This window comes from Daucus carota, chromosome 1 (genome assembly GCF_001625215.2).
Source record: "Daucus carota subsp. sativus chromosome 1, DH1 v3.0, whole genome shotgun sequence".
NCBI lineage: Eukaryota > Viridiplantae > Streptophyta > Magnoliopsida > Apiales > Apiaceae > Daucus > Daucus carota.
In genome coordinates, this window is record NC_030381.2 from 44,267,246 (window position 1) to 44,293,797 (window position 26,552).

Genomic DNA, 26,552 nt, shown 5'->3' on the forward strand with positions numbered 1-26,552 from the left:
TAACACTAAAAGCGTCAGCCATACTAAACATCCTGCTCATAGGCCCAGTGTTCTTCACTACAAAGCAAAAAATCAAACATTCTAACATTTCACTGTCCTTTTGCCTATATCTACAAAAATGTACACATTTAATGATGGTATAACCCTAAGTTCTCAGCAAACGTATATTAGCCCACTTTCACAGCCCAACAAACAAATGATCAACCAATTCCAGATGTCTGCAGGCAGCTCTTTTCTTTTAAATGAGCATAGTCCATACGGAGCTGTGACCACAGTATTCAGTATACCGTATTACTATACTCCCTCTATAAACATCAAACCCCGCGAGTTTCTAACCTTTTGCAACTGGAAAGAACACAAATTCCACAAATGTTCCACCTTCCTCCTCACAAAACTGGCAAGAACACAAGACCTTTCGCTAGGCTGGGTGAATACTACCAGCAACCACAGTTGTTGATTCGAGGAACGTCAGCCGGTTCTTGGTAAGAGTTAACTTCTCTTCTGCTTCTGATGCTTTTTCTTTAATGCCATCAATAATTTCTCTAGGAGCTTTCTCTATGAACTGTACAGAGTGACAGAAAAACAAATTCAAATGACATTTAGCAAAAAAAACAACAAATCTCAATAATGGATAGAATTCACAGAAAAGTATAGCTGGTGACAAGAGTACTGATTTTACCCTAAGACAACAGTTGTTGGGTAACTATCTAAATGTCAACAAAACTGATATGGACGTCTATGAAATTTTAAGATTTTATTACTATTAAACGAGAAAGTGTTCTTTTATGTCAGGAATTTTGAGCCTTTAAATTTCACCCCTAGCAGTTTTGTTCTTTGACAAGAATGAAATGAACCTTCAGGAAACTGCTAGCACCAGAAGCAGGTTGGGAGCCAAAAGAGAAGTAAAGATAGATCCAAGAGATAATGCATAGATATTATGTCTGAAATGAAAGGCTATGCATCCTAAAAAAATGACACATTCTACATATCACTCTAAAATTCCTTGATTATAGTTTAAATTCCATCATTCTGAAAATTTCCATGTTAATGTATGTCACTAAACCTCTTTTAATATTATAGCTTCCATACTGTTACAAAGTGCATTCCTTATGAGATTCAATGCAGAAAGGGTCACAAAATTAATCTAGTATGCCGATTTATATTGTAATAGCAATAATATACATATAAGTTATAAAATGTGTACTTACAATATATACAATCATTATCAAGAATTTGAGTGGGTCCAGTGCCCCACCTGCCCTGCACATATCCACCATTGAGCAGATTGTGTGCCTAGCATCATACTTCTAGACGTATTAATGATGTCTACTTTATTCTTATTGTCTATCTTTCCATTGTATTTAAATAATCTCAGATATATATTGACTCAAGAGATGAAAGCTGCAAAGGGTTCTAAAATGTTAAACCAAAAATAGAAAATAATTTTACACATGACAAATTCAGCTCAAACGATTCTACAACTTTAGGTCTTTCTTAAAATTGATTGCAATATTTTGGATGGATTATAGGAAGTAATCTTCCATCCGACTAAGGATGGAGGAAGCATGAGAAAAAAATGATAGATACAAGAAGATGCAATAGGTAGAGGAATGAGAGCAGATTTGGACAATTCTGTAAAGAGTGAGGCATTTTAAATGTGACGACACAGATCGAGTCTCTTGGTAAAGCATCTCAGTCCAGTAATTTGCACAATTTATGATGACAAGAAATTACGTCAAGATTAGAAGGCAGAATACATTTCAAAACCATGGGATTTATTCTTGGTAAAAGCATCTCTGTCCTGTAATTTGCAAAGTTATAATGACAAGAAATCATACCAAGACCAAAAGGCAGATTACATTTCAAAATCACAGCAATTTTCTTCTATATTTTCCCTAAGAAAACATGTATCACTTTTTGAAATCGCTAAGTAATGTGCGAAGAGTGGCAAAGATTGTCAAAATGCCAAAGCAAAGATTCATATAAATAGGTTGGTTAAAGTCTCTGTTCATCATGAAGCAGGGAAGGACAAACAGATAACATATAGACTTCTTGAGAACTTGTAAAACACAAACCAGAAATAAATGCTTGAGATACTTTATGAAGGACATACTTCAGGAGAACTTAAACGTGCCACAAGCCCATCATACTCTTTTTGCATCTTATTTATGCGCTTAGAAAGACGCTGAACTTCTGCAGTGATATCTACCATATCGGCAAGAGGAAGATATGCTTCCAGTCCCTCACCAGCAACAAGATGGACAGATTGATTTGCATCATCTAAATCACCAACATATCAGAAGCATTAACAACAATCTACCATCATTTAGCAACAAAAAACAACTTACTATCACATCATTCACATATGACAAATTAAATTTACATTATATCCTACTGGGCAACATAAAGTCTAGGAAGACATGATGAAATATACATAAAACATGCGAAACAAGTAAAATAAACATATGACATACTTGGAGGAGAGTCTGTGAAGTGAATGCTTTGCAGATCTAGTCTGGAGAGAAGAGCTAGAACTTCTTTCTCTTTCTGCCTCAATTAAAAAGTATATACAAGTGTCAGACGAAGAACAAGAACAGAAAAGAAACAGTTCACAACCAAAAATCATGACACCAAGTGCTAAAATAAATAATTCCTACCAGGGTATCACAAGTGATGTATAAACACAGCTTTCGTACGAAGACAGTAATAATCAATATGAAGATATATGAATATAGGGATAAGTGAGAACCATGTTGGGATTGCTCAGATTTTTGCAAGTACTACATACAACATTAGAATTATCATGCAAAGCTGCATGCACTACCTCTTAATTTGGGCCACAAGCTTTTTTCCAGATCCCACATTTCATAGGCTAATATAAAACTATACGACTTTCTAATGGAGAAAACATGCATTCATTAAGTGAATATCATCATCATATAGATGTCATGTGGAGGTGTCTTATTACCCGGGCATCCAGGAAATGCATACCATTTAACATCGTGTCCTTGTTTCAGAATAATAGCCACAACAAATTCCTTAATTTGTTTTTTCCCGGGGTTTAGGCTGTTGACCTATGTCTAACTATACAATTCTGGGACTAACACTTTGTTGCTTGTGAGGATCCTTTTCAATTTTAAATTTGTTCATTTGAAATTAGAATGGATTTATGAAATGAAGGAAATTAAAGAGGAACGCATGACGACAAAAGTAGAGGGAAATGTGAGTTTCGGAGGATAAAAGAGCTAGATGAAATTTATTTGGAACCTGAAGAAGGATTATGTCTTTAGCATCATTTGCAGAATGACATTTTGCTTGAATGTCAATATAATACCCTTCAACTAATTTCATTGTCAATTCAAGGCAAATTTTGCAATCTTATTGTGTACCCCCCCAACCCCAGCCTCACCTGATTAGAATGAGAAAGGAGAGCTAAGTCTGTGTAGGAGCTTCATACTCAAAGAAGTTCCAAGACCAAAGTTGTACACATTGCCCAAGAGTTCAATTACAGGTAGAAGTAGCTCCTTCCATTTATGTTGCACAGAATGACACACACGTATACAGAAGTATATCACTGCAGACATTTTATTTGGTATTGGAAGTACATGAAGCAAATATGGGGTATCTAAAGTACATGTTCACATGAGAAGACCAAAACACTTGAAATTTACTGTATATTACTAAGTCTCAAGCAATACACATGACAATACATTGACATCTTGTAAAAATTAGCAGTGAGAGGAATCAATATACATACAGAGATATATTGAGTGACTTCAGAGTTCGCAACTATGGATGCAGATATGCGCTTTGCTGGCTCAACAGAGTATTCGGCTCGAGCATTTCTAATTGCTCTGGTCTGCATTCCATATAGATAGTAAGTTGCTCGTCATTTAGCTTTAATGAAGGTAAAGGCCTGCCAAAACAATGTAGTATATATGTTTTAGGTACCTAGGCAGACAAACTTACCAGTGCTTGGAAGTTTTCAAATCTTTTGATGGAGTTGGTATGCCTTGGAAGTGAAGTCTGTGGCCAGCTTGAAACTATAAGAGCTTCCGTCCGATTGGGTAGAGCCTATGAACATTGAACAATAATATAAATACAGTTAAGCCTCAATTAATTTTTGATATAATTCATTTATAACATATACAATGTGTTTTTAACCACGACCAATTTATAAAGTACTCTGATTACGAGGCTCTGAATATATAAAGGTTTTACTGGATACATCACCACCACATATATCTAACTGGAATGTCAGAAAAACTCCATTTGACAATCCGCAAATAAATTCATGTTCTAAATGATGGAACTATTCATGCTTAGGAAGTTGGAACAAAACCAGATGTTTCAAAATTTACGTTTATCAGAATAGATAGCTAGTTATCTTTTCCTACTTTACTTTCCAGCTAGCATGAAAAAACCAATTATACACTAGAAGCAGGCAAGCAGCATAATGTTGCAAATAACTGTCAAGCCTTAGAGATAAAAGCCACTATAGAGTATAGTCTTTTATATGTTACAACTTTTGCCTCAGAATGTAAACAACAAGAATCTACTCAGTTTTTGCATCCAGTGTGATTATGGTAAAATGATTTTTCTAGGAATAGTATCAATTTTGTGCACAAGCTAAATAACTCATGCTGAATTCAGTGAATTCCCTGGAGTGTCTACAATAAATATATTTAAACCTACAAGCTAACTGAATGAATGCAAGTCGCGAAGTCCTGACAGAGGCTGTGAATTGACGTAATTAGGACACATTTCTGGTGACCCATACAGCAAAGATGTAACAAATGCTATAGTCTTTTCATTAGTAACAAAGTTTGTGCCAAAATATACTCTCTCTGTTTGCAAATAATTGATTTTCTAATGGATTGTTGTTTCAATATATAGCCTTTCTCTTATCTTCTAAGTGCAATTAAAGCAAATAGTTCAACTATATTCCTATTAGATAACTAGGGTCGCGCTCAAGAGAGAACCAATCCTTAAATAGAACCTTAGAACCACTAAGGTTCTGCTGCAGAACCCTAAATTTTAAATAGATTTTCAGGATCTAAATGTAAATACATGTTTTTTGCATCGTTGTGTGTGCTCAAAAATAATTTTAAAATATAATACAATAAACACAACATTTTTTGCATTTGCAGTTCTGCTGCAGAACCCTAATTAATACTAGAAATAAGGGCAAGGGTTCTAAGAGGAACATGACCCTAGATAACTTATATAGCCATTAATATCTTTAGCTATTGTATTAGACTGATAGGGGTATTCTTACACAGAAACATTCAATTCAAATCAATTTTTTAAGAGTAAATGATATATTGGTCTGTGTGTAGAAAATGATATATTGGCCTGTGTATAGAAGTCCTAAAAAGAAGATATAAGGAAACAGACTAGCGCTTTTGCAAAAACAAATTGGCATAAGTTAAAGTTACAAACTAGGAGCCTCCATACTATGAAAAGTACATCAACACATATTTATATTAATACCTGCCACAACTCTTCAGTAACATATGGCATGAATGGATGTAGCATTTTCAATATGTTCTCAAAAACATACAAGAGAACTGCCTGCGCTACAGATGACACTGCCCCACCATCAGAATTGTACAAGCGAGCTTTACTTGTTTCAATATACCTAAACAGGAACAGGACAACAGTTAGGCAGCATAATACAACAGATACATGCTCATAGCTGTTGGGGGTAGGAGAATTTTATATGTTACATATAAGTATACATATACTTAGTATGCAGGAAAATTAGTGTAGCCATTTAGATGTCTTATACGGGGGCTTGCAGTTTACTACATATGCAGGTTATCTATAAGAAGCTCAACTGTTTGGGCCTCGGTCCATTAGGTTATGTTATTAAGGTTCCTATATACGTCATGTAACCCCTCCGTATTATTTCAGAATTGATTATTAGAATATTAAACTTAATTGAAGCGAGTCCTCTTTGATTATGAAATTATAATCTTTCTGCGGTTAAATCCCACACGTTTATCTTTTTGTTGTTTTTATTCTATAATTTCACCCTTTATGAAACTATTTGCATTAATTCCAATGCTCCAACTTCACTTAGTCATGCTGACATATTTCGATATATTAACTGTACAAATTTCAGTTTTCTTTTATTTATTCAAGTGATAGTACATATATTTGTGTCATTAAAAGGTTTCGTACCTCATGAATAATGATTCCATTTAATTATACTCATCCATTCCCCATTTAATCTTTTCTTTGGTTTTCCCAATCAAATTCTTGTTTCTTTAATTCCAAAGTCATGCCTCTAAGTCTAACTAAAATGTGTATCACAAAATTTCTAAAGTCTGATTCAGATTTTTCAGTTTAATTCTCTTTAAAAACACTAAATCTTCCATCATATGCGAATCCAAAGGAGAAGAGAGGAAACCATAAATAGTCTAGATAAGGAAATGGCTAATTTTAATATAAAACTATAAATATTAAATACCAGAGATGATTAATATGCATATCTGTTGACTAATTAACAAAAGAATAAAACAAATTAAAATGTATTCTGCTTTATATTCTTTTGGAAATCTTTGACCTCAAAAACTATGCACCCATAGGATTTAAAAGTAAATTGGACATTTCAAAAGATCTAATTTCACATACTAGCCACACGTTAACCTATTATGAATTTTTATTTTGATCACATAAGATTAAAAAGTAAATCACATGTGAGGGCTCGGGTAGATTATACTTTAGGCAGATTCATGTATAATACAACTTCAAATGATACCAGATATCTCAACTATACAAAAGTCGATCAATATATAGGGACTAGGGAGATATACCAATCAGCAAAGTCGCTCCAAAAGAAATCATATATTTCCCTTCCAACATCTCCAAAGAAGAACTTGTCATAACTTGTGGTAACCGTGTCAACAAGTATATGAAGTTTAGAGACCTAACATTTAACAGACTTTATTAACAAATTATATGAGAATGAAAACAGTTAGTCACATAAGGTGCATAGAAAGATTTCACTTACCACCCAACACTCTGGTAAGGGTAGAGTAAGCAGACATTCATCCTTATTAAACTGAGAAGAAAATAAAAAGCTTTCAGTACATACTGTGAGACAACATGTACCCTCTATAATGTTTACATGCTATATCAGATCCAACACTTCCAGTGAAGCAGTTGAATAAGTTTGTAACTACAATGACCAATACAAGAAGTTTAGAGCCATATTTCTTAATGTAAGATACTCAAGGAATAAGTATGAGGTTGGTGATGTTGGTAATATGTTTTACTTTAGAGGAACAGACACGACGTAGTGCCTTCACATATGTTGGCACAACCCACACGCAGATTTTCTCTCTTATACAAAATTGAGGGTATGTCAAATGGTCCAATTTTGCATCAACCTACAAGCTCTCGTAAGACAATAAGGTGCTAGGAAATGTGATTCATTCAGTTACATATCTTTACCACTTCCATTCGATTGAAAGCCCATTTTCTCAGGATTACAGAAAGCCGATTTTCTTCTAGATCACATAGTGGTTAACTAAGAACCCATATATTGAGGTAATATTTAACCTTACTGTCCAATCTGATTTTTTTAGAATAGTGGAGGAAAGAAAGTTCGAACTTGAGACCTCTCCTAATCTAAAACCATCACAGATGACCAACTCTCTTGAAACCTTAAGGCTTTTGTAGATGTTACATTTAATATGTTGCAATCATCTCAGTAACGTTTTTCTTTTAACTAAATTTATTATGATAAAGCAGTATTAAAGTATACCAATTTATTAGTTTGACGGAAAACACATGGTGAAAAAATATTCACCTATATCAATCAATATTTTATCGGTATTTCAATGTGAAATTGGCTGTAGTCGGAAATCTAAGATATCCATCAGATATAATATAGACACACACACACCCACACCCACCCACACACCCACACACACATCAACCTATGACCTAAGAGAATATGACAGCACTATTGCTAATGAACTCTACGATTACTCTAGTTATTGTAGCGCGACTTATATATCACTTCATATTCGGGACATATAATGCAGACAAATAAACTGGGATGTCATCAAATACCACTTTTGAGTTCCATCAAAATAAGTGAGCAAACAAACCTCATAGACTAGCATAGTGCTAAGAGCAGATGTATCGTTTTGTTTAGGCAAATTTTGCAGCACAAATTTGCCTGCATTCCATAATTTATTTGTGAATGCTTTGTTGGAGGTCAATCTCTCAGTTGACAAATTAAGATCCTGCAATACAAAGAAATCAGCCTGTTATATGTAGAACAAGGAACATATACACAAAACACATACAATAACAAATACCACACTAAGATAAGAGCACTTGAGAGGTTATGGGTTCATTACATAAAAATGTAGCAACAAACTGTAATGATTTATGACAGTCTTCAATCATATTAACCATTTTGTTTTTGAAATAACAAACCTGACCAGCAGTTCCTAGAGCAAGTGTGAATCTTAGCGCGTCTGTGCCAAATTCTTGCATTGTACCAATGGGATCCACAACATTGCCTAATGTTTTGGACATTTTCCTCCCCTAAAAACAATTAAACCAGCATCAAATAGTAAGTTTTTAGTATTCAAGAAAATTCTTTTAAACCAGTAGATGACATACATAAAATGATCCATCAATAGACTTTTATATAGGGAGAAAAAAAGAATTAACAAATTTAATAGTATCAGTGTTGTTAAAAGCGCGCCTAGGCGAGCGCCTAGGCGCAAAGCGAAGCAAAGCGCACCCTTAGCGCCTCATATATGTCGAGGCGAAGCAACTTTAACCAAGCGCGCGCTTTTAGCCTTGAAGCACAAAGCGCGCTTAAGCACGAAGCGGTAGAAAAGCGCGCTTTAGCGAAGCTAAGCGCATAATAAGATATTTAATGTTATTGGGCCACTTTTAAGGCCCAAAAGTACTAACCCATAACAAAAAAAAGAATTTTGGGTCACTTTTAAGGCCCAAAAGTACTAACCCATAACAAAAAAAAGAAAGAATTTTAGGCCCAAATAAAAAGGCTATATCAGGCTCTCAGCTTTCAACGACTTTAAAAGGGGAAAACCCTAGCCGTTCTCTGCTCTCATCTTCTGAAGAGCGCCATTCAGCAGTCAGCACAAACCCTAGTAATAAAGATGATTTTGGTGAAGATGATTGATAAAATATCTACTTGTTGGGAGCTGGAAGCCTGGAATTCTGCCTATGAAACACATTTTTTGAATTTTAATATATAATTTTAGGATTGTTTTTCCCTCTAAAAGTATTATTTAATATATTATAAGGGATAAATTAAGTTATTTTTGGCTTAAAGTGCGATTTAATATATTATGAAGTATAAATTATGTTATATACCTATATACATATATCCTAAATAATAAATAAAAAAAATTGTAAAACATGCGCCTAGCTTCAAAGAAGCGCGCGCCTCGCTTTTGCGCTTTGCGCCTAGGCTCCAGAGACTTTTGAGCCTCAGTGCGCTTAATGCTTTCGATAACACTGAATAGTATATATGAATAATACTGTTCATCCTTTAATTTCCAATAATCAAATTTTGTTGATGAATATCTCTCTAATGTTCAAGAAATTTCGAAAATATTTTGAAACTATTCCAATCGCATTTTCATATTAAAAGACACCAGCACTGCCTGTTCACCCATAAACACAATCTGAAGCTGCTCAGTTTACAGTAGTAGCAACCTAATTTTTAGTGAAGGGAACACCAACAATTACATGAGAGCCCAACAGCAATCCACTAAGATTATAGAAGATAACTATAGTGGATCATACTTAGCAACATTAATTTTAATGTTTTTGGGAAATAACTCTAAAAATCCCCGATCAGACCGAATAATCCCTCATTAATCCCTTATGAATGATCCTACCGCTTCGATTTTTGAAATCCGATTAATTGCTATGAGTTCTTATCTGGAATATTTTATAATAAATTATTAGGCATAAATATTTGAATATTGCTCCTATTAATCATTCCGATTAAACAGTAATCAGTAACCCAACCGGTTAGGTCCTATTCACAATTTCTGCACTTTGAGCAGATATATTAATGTATGTCATAAGTACATCTAGATGTATATATATTTTACAGTTTGAAAATGATAACAGAATTAAATTCAACTGTGACAGAAAGAGAAATGATCAGATGTTTTGAATTTTAAATCACAACACAAATTTTTTTTCAAGAGAGCTACAGCAGTATCAACTGCCTTCTTTATCAGTTATGACTTATAAATTACTACCCCTCTCCAAATTGTAATGTCCTTTTCTTTAATTTCCCGAAAGTCTAAACATTAATACAACTTTCTATAATTGAATAACTGTAACCAAAATTTGCTATTGCTGCACTCATTTGGGTAGGGTTAAGAATTAATAATTTGTTCATTAAAACTTGATATTAGTAGATGTATTGTCTTCCACTCTTTTGTTCTATATAGATTATAACATAAAATAATTCAAAATGTCCATTTACAAGGGCGGATAAATAGTGTGAAAGATAGATAAGGTACTAAGAGCATCTCCAACGGGGCTCCTAAATTATTCTTTAAAAAATAATATGGCTCCATATTAATACATTAAATATTGTGGCAACTCCAAACCTACTCTAGGAGCTTATTGGAGCACTATTTTTTCACATGCTCTTTAAATTTAGAGTTAAAAGCTTGTTTGAAGAGGCCGTTGGAGATGCTCTAAGTACATATAATTTTTAATAAGCTTTCCAGAACAATAGAGAAAGTTGAATTCGGATAGGGAGTACAGCTTGATATATACTGACTACCAACATTAAATTCAAAGTTTAGAATTCTTAGGGTCACACAAATAAGTATGTTCTCTTATAAAATTTCAATTCACTCGCAAGATCTAATAAAAATAAGGAAACATACACTTATTTATATTAAACAATATATGAGTTCATTTATTATCATTCTAACCTGGTTTGGTGTTTAATAAATTCTTTGCACTTCTCAAATACTCATTTTTAACACAATATATATCATTTCAGGCGAAGTAATCTTGTATTCATTTATCTTGGCTCAAATAATAAAGTTTATTGTAACTCCTTACTCCTGTATTAAACATTTCTACTTACTTGAGAATCCCTGATAAGTCCATGAAGATATATATTTGAAAATGGAACCTTCCCAGTCAACTCAATTCCCATCATCACCATACGTGCCACCCAGAAGAACAAGATGTCATGCCTGAGTGAACATTATAAACGAAAATGTACAGAGTTGAGTTATCAACATACCATTTATAAATTGAAAATAAGGATCAACGGAATAATAAGCCCTTATCAAAACTTTAGCAACGCATCTGTGCTGCTTCAGGTGACAGATTTTGTTTACAGGCATATATGCATGGATTGCATTATATGTCTAAGAATGTGACAGTATGAATGGAATTAAATTAATCAATCAATCAAGCTAAATTCTAACACATCTTGACAAGTTAAAACCAACCAGTATGTTCATCTTTTCTTAAGGAAGCTAAACTGTAAACCAGTCTCAACCAATCCGATATATGGCTCACAGCTAACACAAATTAATATTTTCATTGCTGGGACCTTGACGAGGCTCTAACCCAGTCCATGCAACTTTCTTGCATAAAATATTGATTACCAACTCGTACATGGCAAGATGTAAGTGCTTCATCAAACATGTTGTAACTTGTACCAATGGTCCCGAAAATATATTGCCCCAACCATATTCGAGACTTTAAAAAATCTATAACGAAAACTTGTAAGGAACTAAACACAGACAAACATAAACGACTTTCTTCCATTTTCCCATAAACACATAGAATACATATAAACTTGAGCTCCTTGACATGCTTCCGCTTACTGTATAATACACTATTTTTGATAACCCACTTTTATGTTCAGAAATGAATAAAGCAGCACAATAAATATATAATTACGAAGATGAAGTATACACTTTTACTAATTGAAGATGATCTACACTCAGCTAGTGATGTGATGAGTTGTAAGTTTATTTTAAAGCTGGATTATCCAAATGAGAAGCACGCGTAAACACACACAAACACATAACAACTCACACTAGGCAAGACAATACAATGATTTAAGAGAAGCATATACCCTGTTTCAAGCATTGATGTTGGATAAAACCGCTTGAAATCTTCAGCTGAAACGTCAGGCCATCCCAAAGTACTAAATGGCCAAAGAGAACTGCGAAGGGCCAAAAATTTGACTGTCAGCAATTTTCTTGTGTCTACAAGCATGATTCTTGTTTTTTTTCCATTAGCACTCGTACATTGATATTTTTTTAAAAAAAAACAGAAAAAGAAGAAAAGCTAACAAAAATTTATGATTCACAAGACAAGAAATTCTTTTATAAACTCATTGGGACATTAATAAGCACTAGAAGCAATCTGTAGTAGTATATAACGTTGCAATCAAGTAAGCAAATATTGCTCCTTCATAAAGAGACAGTGGTGAAGCATCAGTTTGCAAACTTCAGAATAGGCGTTCACAATTCACATGCTAACTCATGTTTAAGCAAATGCTGAAATGAGAGAGATGTTCTTTAACATCATATGTAAATCTTAAATAGAAGAAGATACACATCCTGTGCGATAGCCACTAGGTGTGTTCAAATTTGCATAATTTTTTCTTTTTTTTTAAAACTTGAAGAACTTGCATTAATCAAATCGAATCCAAAACAATAGCATCAGAGATGATAACAGGAGCAGTATCAGTCCACTCCTGAGTGCCTGACCTAGAATGTGTTGCTCGTGCCAACAAATGAGCTACACCATTCGCAGACCTACTCAGATATTCAACTAGCATGTGCTCAAAGTGCTTAAAATAATCAACACAGTCCCTAAATTTAAATAAATCCTCTCACCCAATTATCTTATTATCTCGACTCCAAGTGACACCTGAAAGTTACATGTATCTTTATAACATTTAATTGACGGTCATTATGTTGTGAGTAAAAGATTATCTTGCCTTAGTTTTGTGCCTACTAGTAGACAATTTAATATATTATTGACACTTTCATCTGTAAAGTACCTAACACATTAATTTCTTTGTTAAGCTGCACCATAAACACATAACGCAAGCGAGTTGTGCATATTGTGCAACAAACCTCGAAAACCAAGTGTCAAGGACATCTGGGTCCTGATATATTTCAACATTTTTTCCATACTTCTCACGAGCTTTAGTAATAGCTTCATCTGAACTTCTAGCAACTATATACTCTTCTTCACAATCTTTGCCCACAATGTACCAAACTGGTATGCGATGTCCCCACCACAGCTGCCGACTTATACACCAATCCTTGATATTTGTAAGCCAGTGATTATATATCTGATTTCAGCAAGAACACAAGTAAGCTAGCATACAGCTGCAACATGTGCATATGTTACTAACTACGAGAGACAGAAAGATTATCGGTTGATAGTGCCACTCCGGAGACCATCTTAATTTGCTATTGCATGTTTCGAAAACATCTTAACATTAAAATATATATCTTTAAAATACTACTACAGATCGTCTATATGCAACAGATACAATAGGGCATGGGTATAAAACTGAGATTCAATTAGGCAAACTTCTAGAAGAAAATAAAGTGAGAAATAAGTTTTATACAGATGTGAGAATTAGTTGGATAAAGGTAGAGAGACAAGGCTATTGTTAAGTAACCAACTCATCTAAAACCTTAAGGTGTCCTTCACTGAATCATATATTATACTGCCCCTTAGCGAACCAAACAGAGAACAAACCAAACCAAATAGACGAACACATAATTAAATTAAACAAATAGGGGTTGGAGGAACCCGTGACCCCTGAACCAGTAAACCAAGCCTTGAGACCAAAAATCAGTATAAATGAATTCCCCAGAAACAGTATAAATCACGAGTCATTTAACTACTCGATGTTAAAAACTGCAGATGTTGGAGAAGTAGATGAGAACAAAATAATGGGAGTCTTGTCAATTGCAAGAGTTTACACATATGATATACCTTCTCAAATCTATCAGGCATGATGTTTAGTTCTCCTTTTTCAACTGCCTTGAGGGCTTTCTCAGCCAAAGGCTCCATGGTTACAAACCATTGCTTGCTCACCAAAGGCTCAATTATCTGATTTAAGAGGCAAATATTTAAGCATTATATTACGAGCTTCAAATTAGTACGCACAAGTAAAGAATATCAAAATAAAAAACATACTTCTCCACCGCGTTGGGATCTAGGAACTCGCAAAGTATAAGGCTTTTTTTCAACTGCTAAGTCTATCTCCTCCAGATCTTTCCAGAGTTTTTCCCTCACTTCAAATCGATCGAGACCACTTGCAGGGCCCACAAAATGGTTATCAATAAAACAGCACGACAGTGCCCACTGCCCACTACAATGCGATATATATAAGCAGCACAAAAACTTTAAGGAACTTGTATTACCTGTACAGCCCAGCAACATCATTAAGCGTCCCATCTTTGTTCATTACATTGAGTATTGGCAGACCAAGTTTTCGAGCAAGAAGGTAGTCATTGTGATCATGGCCAGGGCTTATCTTTAATACTCCAGTGCCAAATTCTTTATCAACATACTGCCACATCACCAAGACCGGGTGTATGAATTTTTATGTCAAATACACCATAAGTAACTGCAATAATGACTAAATAGATGGTCGATTTACAAAATCCATTAAAGACATTATAATTAGACATTACATGTGCAGTGTTCATATAGACATTATAGCTTCTGCTTGATAATGCCAGGCTTGATAATAAGGTGCTGAGTTTGAGTTTAAAAAGGCTGAAGTACATTTTGTTCATGAGGCCATCAAACCCTATTCCAATTACAAACTGGATTATATACTCATTTCTACTGTTTCCTACCGCAATTCACATTCAGATTTAAACTTCTATAAATTATATATTAGAAAACAAACTAATGACATGCTATTATGTACAAAAGTTACAAAAGGAAAAACTATTACTGTAATTAATGGTGGAACCTATATGACAAGCTAACATCGCTTAACAAAGAACACTGGAGCTGTGTACGGCTTTCAAGGCGAAAAACTTGTTTAATTTATTATTTTTCCTTATCTGTGTTTCTTCCATCGCATTTGCTTCTTTTCTTTTTCTTGTTCTGTTCTTTGACTCAATGTTCAAACTCAAACTAGTCAGCTGTTGGTTTTGGGTCATTTGAAGACTCAAGAGTGTCTGGAATTTTTGACAAACTATGTAAATTCAAGATTTTAGATAGTAGTAGACACAATTATACACACCACTGACAGGAGTAGCAGGTCTAAATCGATTTTTTAATTTCTTATTTTCAATGAAATTTTAAAAGCAAAAGTATATAACAATTGACTAATAGAGATCAGCTCACATATTAAAAAAAATTGAAATTGGAAGAACTTTAAGCAAAAATAAATTTCACATTCACTTGTTAAAGCCCGGGTTCACTGAAACAATGACATACAGATTAAAGAAGCCTCGCAAAAAACTTGGTTTAGATAACAACTTTAAATACCTATATCATTTGGGGAAGGAGAAAAAAAGAGTAAACATTAAGAAAGCAAATCACATATAAAAAAGTAAATCTCAGATACTCAAATTACGAAATAAAAGGAAAGGATGGAGAAGCCAGTTTTGATGCAAACAGCCTTCATCGTTAAAGAGTGATAAAATTCAGTTTTGATCACTGCCCCTCACTTTAAAAAGGTTGGCATATGCAATAACAAAGTTTATAAGACTAAATTTCAAGGATCACTTAGAGGAGCCGAGTTATAGTTTTTTATGATTTTTTATTTAAAAAGGAAACCTAATCCCCTCATTAAACAAAATCTGCACGTGCATTTATCATTATTTATTGCTGGACAAATGTTATTTTTTGATTATAAATCATATGTAAAAAATTGGAATGTGGATCATTACCTTGTCAGAGATGATAGGTATATGACGTCCATATGTCTGGGGAACAATAGCGTTCATTCCTACGTATTTAGAATAGCGTTCATCCTGCACGAAACGAAAAAAAGAATTAATAGTCATTAAGCTGTCACAGCTCACAAGTGTTTTCAACAGCATGAACTTGGCTTAGAATGTCATGCAACATGTAGCAAGCATACTGTTAATGAACAATTAACATTATGGCAGTTTTCAAATTACAAAAGCTCTCTTGTCCCTTCTCTCAAATTTTACTTTGTAATCCACTGGTAGCAGTGATCTGTGACATTTGCAATCACCTCAGTAGGTCTTTGGACTAATAAAACAGATTGACTTTAAAAATGGAAGGTTATGAACATGCACGTTTCGTGGCCAGTAACCAACTTTTTTATTTTCTATTGCTTCTCTTTTTACTGGTCAGTACCTCAGTACCGACTCATTTACTCCCTAAGTTCCTTTATTATCTCTTTTAAGATTTCTCTTCTTAAGTGTCTATTTTAATTTTAATTTTTACTGCCAACTGTGTTATTGCTTCTGTTTCTATGTCTCTTCCTAATATTACTAGGGCAGTGTACAAAAAATTAGCCTCAACAGTCTAGCACCTTAAATTTTGTTACAAGTGTTTTTCCTATATCCAAATTTATAAGTAGCCTGCCATTTAATATAACTATTCTTGATTTACATGGTTGGGATCTCATAATTTATTATGAATAGTGTATTTTATTAGTTTTAATTTAAAAAACTGGACATTGCAAACATGATACATCAAATGAATACCTTTATCGCGAGGATCCTTACGACGCTATGGTGGCAAAACAAACACATTTCAAATTGAGTAAATTTGTTAATGGAGGATCCTGGAGCCTTGTACTAGGGAATTAGGTATAGAAAGGAAGTAAATTTTTCTTGTTTCATGTATAAGTATAAATCCTTATGAACCCTTGGGTTAAAACTTAAAAGAGTATTATCTGTTACAGTGACATAAATTCTAGAGCATTCAATTTCATACAGATATGTCTTTAGCTTGTACTTCTATCTCAGAATAAATAGAGATTTGAAATTTAATCATATTTTTCATAGACTGGTGGTCCATCCCTAAGATGCAAGTCTAAAAACAATAAGATTTACCTCAGGATGCACTGCCAGAGCAGTATCACCAAATAAAGTCTCTGGACGCGTTGTTGCAATTGTCAGAAAATCGCTCCTAAATATATTCAGATATAAAAGGTTCTTAAATTCAGTACAAGATCGTCAAGCATTTGGCATAAGAATACGTTTTGGTTAAGTACTAAACATTGGACTAAATAAAAAAGGGATTAGTGTACTATAACATGGATAAACATTAAATTGCTTAAATTTTAGTGCAGAAAACCTTCCTTTTTTAGCAGTGTGATTTGTTAGACATCATGTCAGTGTCTTACTCATAATCTTTACTCACTTCTCCAGATTTTACACAGTTCATATAAAAAGAGTAAACATGAACTGGACATTTTTCTCAACGTGTTTTACAGTGCTCAGTACAAAGGATCCCAGAAAAAACCCAAGTATTACTCTAATTTATGCTACGAGCTATATGTATTAACAAAATATAAACCAGTGACAATGCTGTTTCAGAAAGAACAAAATTATACTTACAGATTTCCTCTACAAAATATTTCATTAGTAATCAATATAATGCAAAAGTGTTGGTGCAAAATTAAATATGAAAGACAAGAGAACTTGAGCGTCTGTTTGGATCGGGGTTTGCGAATAGAAGACTTGAGTTGGGAAACGAACTAAAGGTTAAACTCTGACCTTGTTTGGATGCGAGGAATGGGAAAGAGAGGGTTGAACTCTAACTTTTTTTCTTTTGCTCTTTTGGTTCAAGTGGATTAAGGGTTGAGCAAAAGGCTGTGTGAAGAAGGATTCAAAAATTTATAAATATATAATAAATAAAAATGATGTAACTAAATAGTAGAAAATATTTCTAACTAAAAATGTTACTGAATATTAACATTTAGTTTGTATGTTTGTTTTTGAAAATGATAATTTACATGTCTTTACCTCATTCACTAATTATTACACAAAATTTCAAAACAAGTGGGCCTCAGACTTCACCAAGTCATGCACCGGATTTCTACTCAAATATATGAAGTCCCTATTTATGTATACATTTCTAGAGCCGGTTTCCACTTACAACCAACTTAATGTTAAAACCTTACAACAAATTTATTTTATTAATCATTTTTATATAATATGAATTATTCCATTTTATTATTATATACTTTTTCTTTGCACGATTTTGCTTTTCAAGGTTCTGTGAAATTAGAAACATATCGTGTTATGTACAAGATTAATTTATTCCTTGAAAGACATTGTGTAATTTAGAAACAAATATTAGTGTCTGCTGCAATTTACAAATATACATTGTCCCTTGTTGTAGAACAGACACATTATTGTGTACCAGAAACCAAAAAATCATTTGAGTTGTTGATAAAACGAACACCTAGGGCACCTAGGGCCGATATTAGTTTTCATTTTTAATTCTAACAAAATACTGATTTGATCTTGAACATACATTTCTCTCTCTCTCTCTCCCTCTCCCTCCCTCTCTCTCTCTACACACACACACACACACACACACACACACTCACATGTGTGTAAATAGTTTAATTACAAAATTGGGGGTTTGGAGTATAGATCTTAATTAATTTAAACTAATCCTTTCCCAACCCCTCAAAAATCCTTTGCAACCAACCTTTCCTTTCTAAATTCTTTCCAAACAAGGTTTTTGAAGCTTCAACCCTTCCCTACCCTATAAGTTAAAAATGGAGTAAAAAGAATGGTGAAGGCTAGGAGTATATATACATATGAATCTGGAAGACTAAGAGCTCTTATTATTACCACCGCCACAAAATCACAAAAAAAGATATAGAAGGTTGTACTTTATAGGTAGTCTCTATAAACAGGGATGTCATAGCAATTTAAATTTGCTTCAAACTCATTTAACTCCTCTTATAAGCATAAAAGTTAAAACACGATTGTCAGAAATTACCTTGAACCTCCAGCAACGCGATACTTGATATAATACAAAAAGCCAGGTTCTTCAGAATATTCAACTTCCTGTGACATGAACAAATGTGCATACGATATCAAACAACAGTGTAATCATATGTACAGTACAATAGACTAAGGGAGTAAGGGTCACTGGCTAGCCACATATATTTACTCAAGTACAAAATAAGTACCTATGTAAGTATTTCCTCTTATATGTAACAAAAAAATAAGGCGAGTCAATGAGGCATTACCAAGTCAGAGACAGCAGTCTGTAAGTTAGGAGACCAATTGACCATGTAGGATCCTGTAAGAAACACTGAAGTTCTCAAATACTAAAAGAAATTGTATTGCCAGCACATAATTAATTATTAATTTTCTTTTGTTTCAAGACTGAAACATAAAATTGTACACTCTATGAAGCAGAAACATGGCTCCAAATCTTGTATACCATGAGATAAATACTAACAGAGAGCCGATGTATTAATTGACAAATATGACAAATTGATGATGGGTAAGTAAGAGTAATCTCCACAGTATGTTTGACATTTATGACCTTTTCCAAGAGGTCATTGAAAGTCATTTCACAACCAACAAATAACAAAGATAGTGACTGATATGATGCCTAAACTTTAGGCAAAGTGTTGAAATATCAAATATATGCTGAGAGGATAAATGTTATTAGATGGAAACCTGAATTCCATCAAAATAGTAGTTTAAATTACCTCTACCTGTTAATAAAAAGCCAGGTTAAACTTTTCTCCATAGGAGTTAATAACAGAACTAACTAGAGAACACTAATCGTAAGCAAATCTTCCATCAATACTTGAACAAACATTGCTGGCTTAGAGATGTTTACTTGAAGTTCCAAAAGGTTGGTCCGAAAGACTTACGATAGGAAGTAGTCCCTTTTGTATGATAATATTTAAATGCATATGATTAAAGAAAAAAAAATATAACAGGGCAAGTAGTTCACAAAATCTGAAAGTTATTATATAATACTCGCATCATATCCCATCCTCTTCAAAATTGAATATAGCAGTTTTAGCTCATTACAAGGTGGTATAATTCGCAAAAAGTTCAGTTAATGTCTGATACATATCAATATTGATATAATAATAAAACATATTGTATGGTCTATGCTACTTGTATTTAATACTAACATCAAGTAAGTATGCAAGAAAATTCTCCTTCTTAAACAAGAATTAGGTAAACGAGTTGCATGATGATTCCAAATTGCCAGCATTGACGTGATACTTCTATTTGACACATAAACCACCCAGATGGACTACATGCAGCAAGGCTGCCCTCCCTCTGAAGCCTGGGTAAACCTACACTATATTGAAGTTAGAATAGTGTAGTATGCTACTTCAGTGAGGAAAAGGTTGAAAGAGTAAAAGCCTAAAGGTAGAAAGGATTGAAATCCATGTGTAACAAGTATCATTTCTTCTCGTCTATTACTTGAGAAAAAAGATCCCTCTGATGTTTAGAAGATAAGTTGAAGTTGTTTTGAGTGGTCCATCAGTGTGGCATATACAGCTCTTCAATCTATATATTTAGCTGTGGCTGAAACTCATTACTCAGAAAGGACACTAGTACCAATTACATCAATTGAGTGGGGTGGAATCAAAATTGGCAAAAGTGAAGGGTATTAGACCCATTTTATCTAACTTAGGCCTGCATTAGTCGTTAAAGACTCCCATATATATGTACATATGTATGTATGTATGTATGTATGTATGTGTATGAAATTCTAGTTTTATAAGGTAAACCATTCATTCAAGCACCTGCACAGAATGAAAGGATAAATACCAAAACATTACATGTATTCACTAGGCCACCTAACTCATGTATTGTTCCCAAGCATTATCTCTTTGTTAGGTCATAAGAAGTCATGAAGACTGTTCCCGTATACCACAAACCCTTTCCTTAATATTCTAGTTGCTGATAATTTCGATCTTACAGACAGAAAGACCAAATATTTTTTCATGCATAGTTTATTTATGGACAATGACTTTTATGCTTGTTAATTTGAACAAAATTGTATATTTATATAATCCGCATTTTTAGAGTATATAGCTATCAAAACAGAAAATAATACAAGTATAGAAAGCTGACCACCAAATATGCAAAAGTAAAAATGTTTAGACCTTGATAGATAAGGTCTTTCTCGTGCAGCCTAATGAAAGCCTCAATTACAGCTCCTGCGACAATTAAACTCACCAAATTCAAGATATATAACAATAGCTGCTAACAAATGCTAATAAATAAACCCCTCTTATTAACTGGAATCAAAAAATATATCTGATGAAAAAAGAAAGATCAGCAGCATAATACCCCGCAAAGGCAAAGAAATGTATTACTTCTACTCTTATATGAAAGCAACCTGATACCCTACTACAACCGCCTAAGAGCAAGTCCAACAATGACCTAGTTCAAGCCTTAAATATAATATAAAAAATGATGTCCTAGTGATTTAGGACATATTTAACCAACTTCAACTCATACAATGTGCCTTATCCCCACTATATATTGATTTTTTTATTATTAGAGGTGTTCTTTCATCATTAAAGAACAATATAAAGTAGAGAGAGAAAGAGAATGTGTGCAATAATTAACTATAAAATATAGGATAGGGTAAGGAGAGAGGTGCCTTAAAAATAAGGCTGGAAGATGTTGTCCTAGTGATATAAGGCATCACTAGGACACTGTTGGATCAACTTTTTTTATCAAATGCCCTAAATTTTAACTTAGGACATCGTATAAGGCATCTCTTGGACTTGCTCTAAATATTGCTGATTCAAACTTTACTGTATAGAGAACTATCTTACGACTTAGTTGCTCATCAAGCGTGAAACGTTCTTTAGTCCAATCACAAGAAGCACCGAGTCTCTTTATTTGGTTTGTGATAGTTCCACCATACCTATTAAAAATATAAGGAATCAACAAGTATCAAAGAAGGAAAAAGTGGAAGAAGAGGATATACAGTGACTTACTATCTAAACCTATGACCAGCAATACTTAGCACCACTAGTCTAAGCATCTCTCTGACAATATCACAGCATAATATCTGTAATGCAAATACACACTTTTTTTATAGCTTATGTTTCTGCTTCTGGGAGCGAACTAATTTTTGGCATACACGGTAAAAGCTAAAGCCAATTATCCCACTTAATAATGAGTATACATGTTCCTGAATACCGAGCAACTAAAGTAACAAATATTAAATTAATTTTTTAATTTTAAGTGGAAACTATATTCTTCGCACTCTCTATTCTCTAATGATGTGGCTGTTTCCCTTTCTTTATCTCATATTCGGCTTTATGACAATTCAAGGCCTTATGAAGTTCATAAACATGCAACTTTAAGACAATTCACACACTCTAGAGAAAGATCTTGAACTTTTGTGAACATAGAAGATGTTAGAATAAAATATGATCTTGTTAAGCCCTCCTCCTAACACCTTGAGGTTTTGGGAAAATCGGTTACTTAAAATCATATCAGAGCTCAGGCTCGCGGGAGACTCAGGTTCGACTCCCTCTGTTAAGCCCTCCTCCTAACACCTTGTGGTTTTGGGAGAATCGGTCACTTAACAGAAAAGTCATAAAAGAACATTAGGCAAGATCATGAAACTCCACGATAAAGAAAGCATGTCAAAAATAGCATTTATATATCTAAGTATCTGTTGGCAATTAACCACACAAGATATGCACAGAGATATTTATGTTGCGGCATATTTTGGATAAGTTGATCAGAGCAAGATGAAGTAGTGGTATACTTCTCCTTCCACTCCCAAACTCGCTTTGTGAACTCGTCTCTGCCAAGCTCAGATCTTTTTATTCCTTCAGAAGCCAACATTCTTTCCACAACCAACTGAATCAATATAAGCAGTCCAGTGAAGAATAGATCAAGGCAGGCACTAATAGTGACATAAATTGATGATGCTAATAGATCAATCAAATCACCTCAGTACACATAAACATAAGCTACTGAATTGCGGAGTATCTGCATCTTTGTTTAGAATCGAACCTGAGTTGCAATGCCAGCATGATCAGTTCCAGGAAGCCAAAGTGTAGGCTTGCCCTTCATACGATGGTATCTAACCATGATATCCTGGAACAAAACCACAATGACAAATCACAGGAGAAAGCAATATTATTTAACCTAGTCAGATTAAAAAAATAAAATCTTGTGTAAAACAATGGTGATGCCATTATAAGAGGCTCCTAGAAATCATCATACGAGGATGCCCTAAGCACAGTTTTAAGAACTTTAACAAGTGGCAAACAGGAGAAGCCATTACATGAGTCATAATGATTAGCTCCTCTAAAACCTTCAAGTGATGATAAAAACTACAAAATAATTATTACATTATGAAGATTTACCCTCCTCGTGAACAAACAGCAGAGACATACAAAGTAAAGAGAAATTATTGGGGGTAGGAGGGACCAAACCTGAGATCTCTCCTAAAACTTAGGTCTGATACAAAATTAATGATCAGCTCTTCTAAAACCTCAAGGCAATATTAAAAGCCATCAGACAGATCATATATTATTAATCCATTTTAGTGCCGTGGACCTATATTCTAAAATCGGGACGAGGACTGTTCACTTTCCGTCTCATTAGCCTTTGATTGGTTGTAACTGATGGAATAATAATGTGAAGAAAGTTGGAGACGGTAGAGATGTTAGAGATGGATGAAGAAGATTAGGAGTGAACAAATAACTAATTGAGTGGATTTCTCATGATAAGATTTCCAAATTAGGAGCATAGATCGATTTCCTCAATGATGGGATGAGCTTTAGTTTAAATTTGCGGGAATAGAACAGAGGAAGGATTATAATTCCTATAGACACTGCAAGTACTTAAAGACAAGATACAAGTTCTTATAGACGCAACAAGTACTTATATTGGAAAGTCATTAGACTGCAAGAAAACTCCATTTTATTCAAAGCTATATAAACCATTCTCTAACCTCTAGAGTCACAAACATAGCATGCCCCATGTGCAATGAACCAGTGACATTAGGAGGTGGCATTGGGACCACAAAGGGATCACTTTCTCTGTCAAAGTTTGGCTTGAAATAACCTTGAGATTCCCACCTAAAATGCAGTTATATATTATCATCAGATAGATAATGTCACGACTTACACTATTTAAGCACATATAAGAATTGAACTTCAACAAAGGTTTACATTAGGAGTCACCACTAAGAAATAGCAAGTCAAGCACTATACTTAAGTTTAAAAAAGTTAAAAAGCCGACTCAAAAAACTAAACACGGTGAAAATTTAATGGGAACAGTAACAAATATATGGGTGGAGAATGATCAGGTTATGGATTATGTCAGAAGTTTAATAACATGTTTACTTATACAAGACAAAACTGTAATTTCTTCAATAGCTCAGGAAGCATGAGCGTTCCTATGAAGAATAAAATGCAAGGAAAACAAGAATAGCATTATAGCAAGATAAGTATTTCTTGAATGCTTGTTATCCACTATAATAATGGCTGATAATCTAATCCTCTGTCTCTCATCTTTTGTGTTGTTTCAATTTTTATTAAGTCAAACACTCAAAGTCAGGGGGGTCTTACTAAACAACCTCTTGAGTTAGCAATGGCAGAAAGGTCTGCGTACATCTTATTTTTTCCTCTTCGGCATCAGCACAGGAGATGCACTTAATATGTTCAGTCTGGTATGTGCTACAAAAATGTATGTCTATTTATGTAAAATAACAAGTTTACAACAGTTCACCTTTAAGTCTTTACCTTTTCCACTTAGTGCAATTAAATAATTTGTCAACTAATGTAACCATATAATACAGCCTTAGCTTCCATATGTACAAAATACTGTGGCTTAGAATAGCAGGCGACTTATGGGGAAAAAACTACCTAAGACTTGAGCCCTGTATAGAATATAATGTATGATTATGTCGGAGAATTACAAATTAGTACCAGAAATTATTCCATAACAAATTAATAATTACCTACTTGTAAAATTCTAACGAGAATAAGAAGTCAACACTTGAGACAACTTTTCATGTTATGTAAATAAATTATAAGGCCGCACTTAAGTAATAAGCTATCAGTAGTGTTTAGCGAAGACCTTACTTCTTGTAATCATATTTGTTACAGTTGTGTTAGTTGTATTGTTTAAGTATAAATACTTTGTAGGAGCTCTCAGAACATTTTAATGGAGTTAATCATATAATATTTGCATCTCTCGTTCTCTCATTTCTCTCTATCTTTCTACTGCTTATTCATTCAGTAGAGTCTCAATACAATACATGTCATCAAAGTTGTTAAATTCTTCTTGCCATAAAAAATGACACAACTGGCACTTTGGACGCATATGAGGTTTAATTTTACATTCTGTGTGACTGAACAATAAGAAACTACAATAGAATGACAATGAAATTACAAGAATAATTGAAAATTGTACACACTTAGAAATATCTGCAAGCTGTATATCGCACTTTCATTTACTAGAACTCAGGGATTTCAATTGCTTGAATAAATTACCAGTTGTATATTCGTTCTTCATTAGTGAAATCGAACGATTTAGAGACCTCCGGAGAAGTAAACACATCGCTCTCCGAAGAAGCGGAAGCTGCATTTTGAAAAATCATTGAATGCAAAAATTAAGTGTTAATAGCGGATAAGATACAACTCTCCCTGTTTCTACTAGCTTGTATATTTAGAATTCTTAATAGTGAAGCTGTAGAAAAACATATATCAGAGATGAAAACGCGTTTGTGTATAAATATGAGAGAGGGAGAGAGAGCGGGAGAGAGAGAGAGAGAGAGAGAGAGAGAGAGAGAGAGGACCTGTGAAAAGCCTTGGTTTGAGGGAAGTGAAATGGAGTGAGGAGAGTGTGATGCTACGACGACGTTGAGAGAAGAGAAGAGGATTGAGTCTGTAGAGGGAGGAAGATGATAGAAGGGAGGGGTTTGGCAACGCCATTGGAATTGGCAATGGCGTTGTTACTGGTAGTTGTAATGGCCAAGGACAGAGCGCGAATATAGACGCACACGCTGTATGCCTGCCTGTGCTTGAAACTTATGGATAAGTCTGGGCTCGAGCTTCCCCGGGTTCGAATGTAATGCCCTTTTTTTTTTTTAATTATGAATTACACGGATAAAATGTAGTTATCGAATGTTTTTTATATATTGAAAACCATCACCAACATATTATTTACCCCAGTTATTCAAAAAAAAAACATATTATTTACCCCAAATCTTTATTTAAATGTATCGATACTATATTTAAAAAAAAATCAGAATTATACATGTTATATAAAGAAACATTTTAACAGTGATTAGTTTTATTTTTCTATGCAATGGAAATAATATCATTTGTATAGTCCAGTTAAGATGAGGTGAAAGTTTTCTTTATCCAGTTTCCTTCTTAAAAAAACAGAAAAGAATTACGGACAAGATTATTTTTTATGCCGAGGAGTAATCATCTTTTCTCATCTTCTGCCGCTGTGATGATTAATACTAACTTAAAACCAGTTCCCCCAACATTAAAGAAGTTCACTTGCCATCAGAACTGAATGATGTTCTTGTTG

At 33.9% G+C, this 26,552-nt stretch overlaps 1 protein-coding gene across 2 annotated transcripts; it reads right to left on the bottom strand.

Annotated features, from left to right (window-relative positions):
* Positions 1-26,084, bottom strand: LOC108203442 (valine--tRNA ligase, chloroplastic/mitochondrial 2). Of its 2 annotated transcripts, XM_017372371.2 has the most exons (27): positions 25,810-26,084; positions 25,505-25,592; positions 23,959-24,085; positions 23,013-23,096; positions 22,762-22,856; positions 21,815-21,906; positions 21,134-21,187; positions 19,238-19,290; positions 18,985-19,052; positions 17,079-17,154; positions 15,939-16,022; positions 14,451-14,599; positions 14,224-14,341; positions 14,020-14,136; positions 13,143-13,363; positions 12,131-12,220; positions 11,123-11,234; positions 8,458-8,568; positions 8,124-8,261; positions 7,019-7,069; positions 6,822-6,934; positions 5,494-5,641; positions 3,970-4,074; positions 3,758-3,859; positions 2,475-2,547; positions 2,114-2,280; positions 1-562 (listed from the first exon to the last, which is right to left on the bottom strand). In XM_017372371.2, exons 1-27 carry the CDS (start codon positions 25,943-25,945, stop codon positions 419-421), a joined length of 2,916 nt encoding a protein of 971 aa, XP_017227860.1. In that variant the 5' UTR covers positions 25,946-26,084; the 3' UTR covers positions 1-418. The 2 variants fall into 2 exon arrangements, with proteins under 2 accessions (XP_017227860.1, XP_017227868.1); XM_017372379.2 differs by lacking the exons at positions 23,013-23,096; positions 23,959-24,085; positions 25,505-25,592; positions 25,810-26,084 and adding an exon at positions 22,949-23,002 and having other exon boundaries at positions 281-562.
* Between the last annotated feature and the right edge of the window lie 468 nt (positions 26,085-26,552).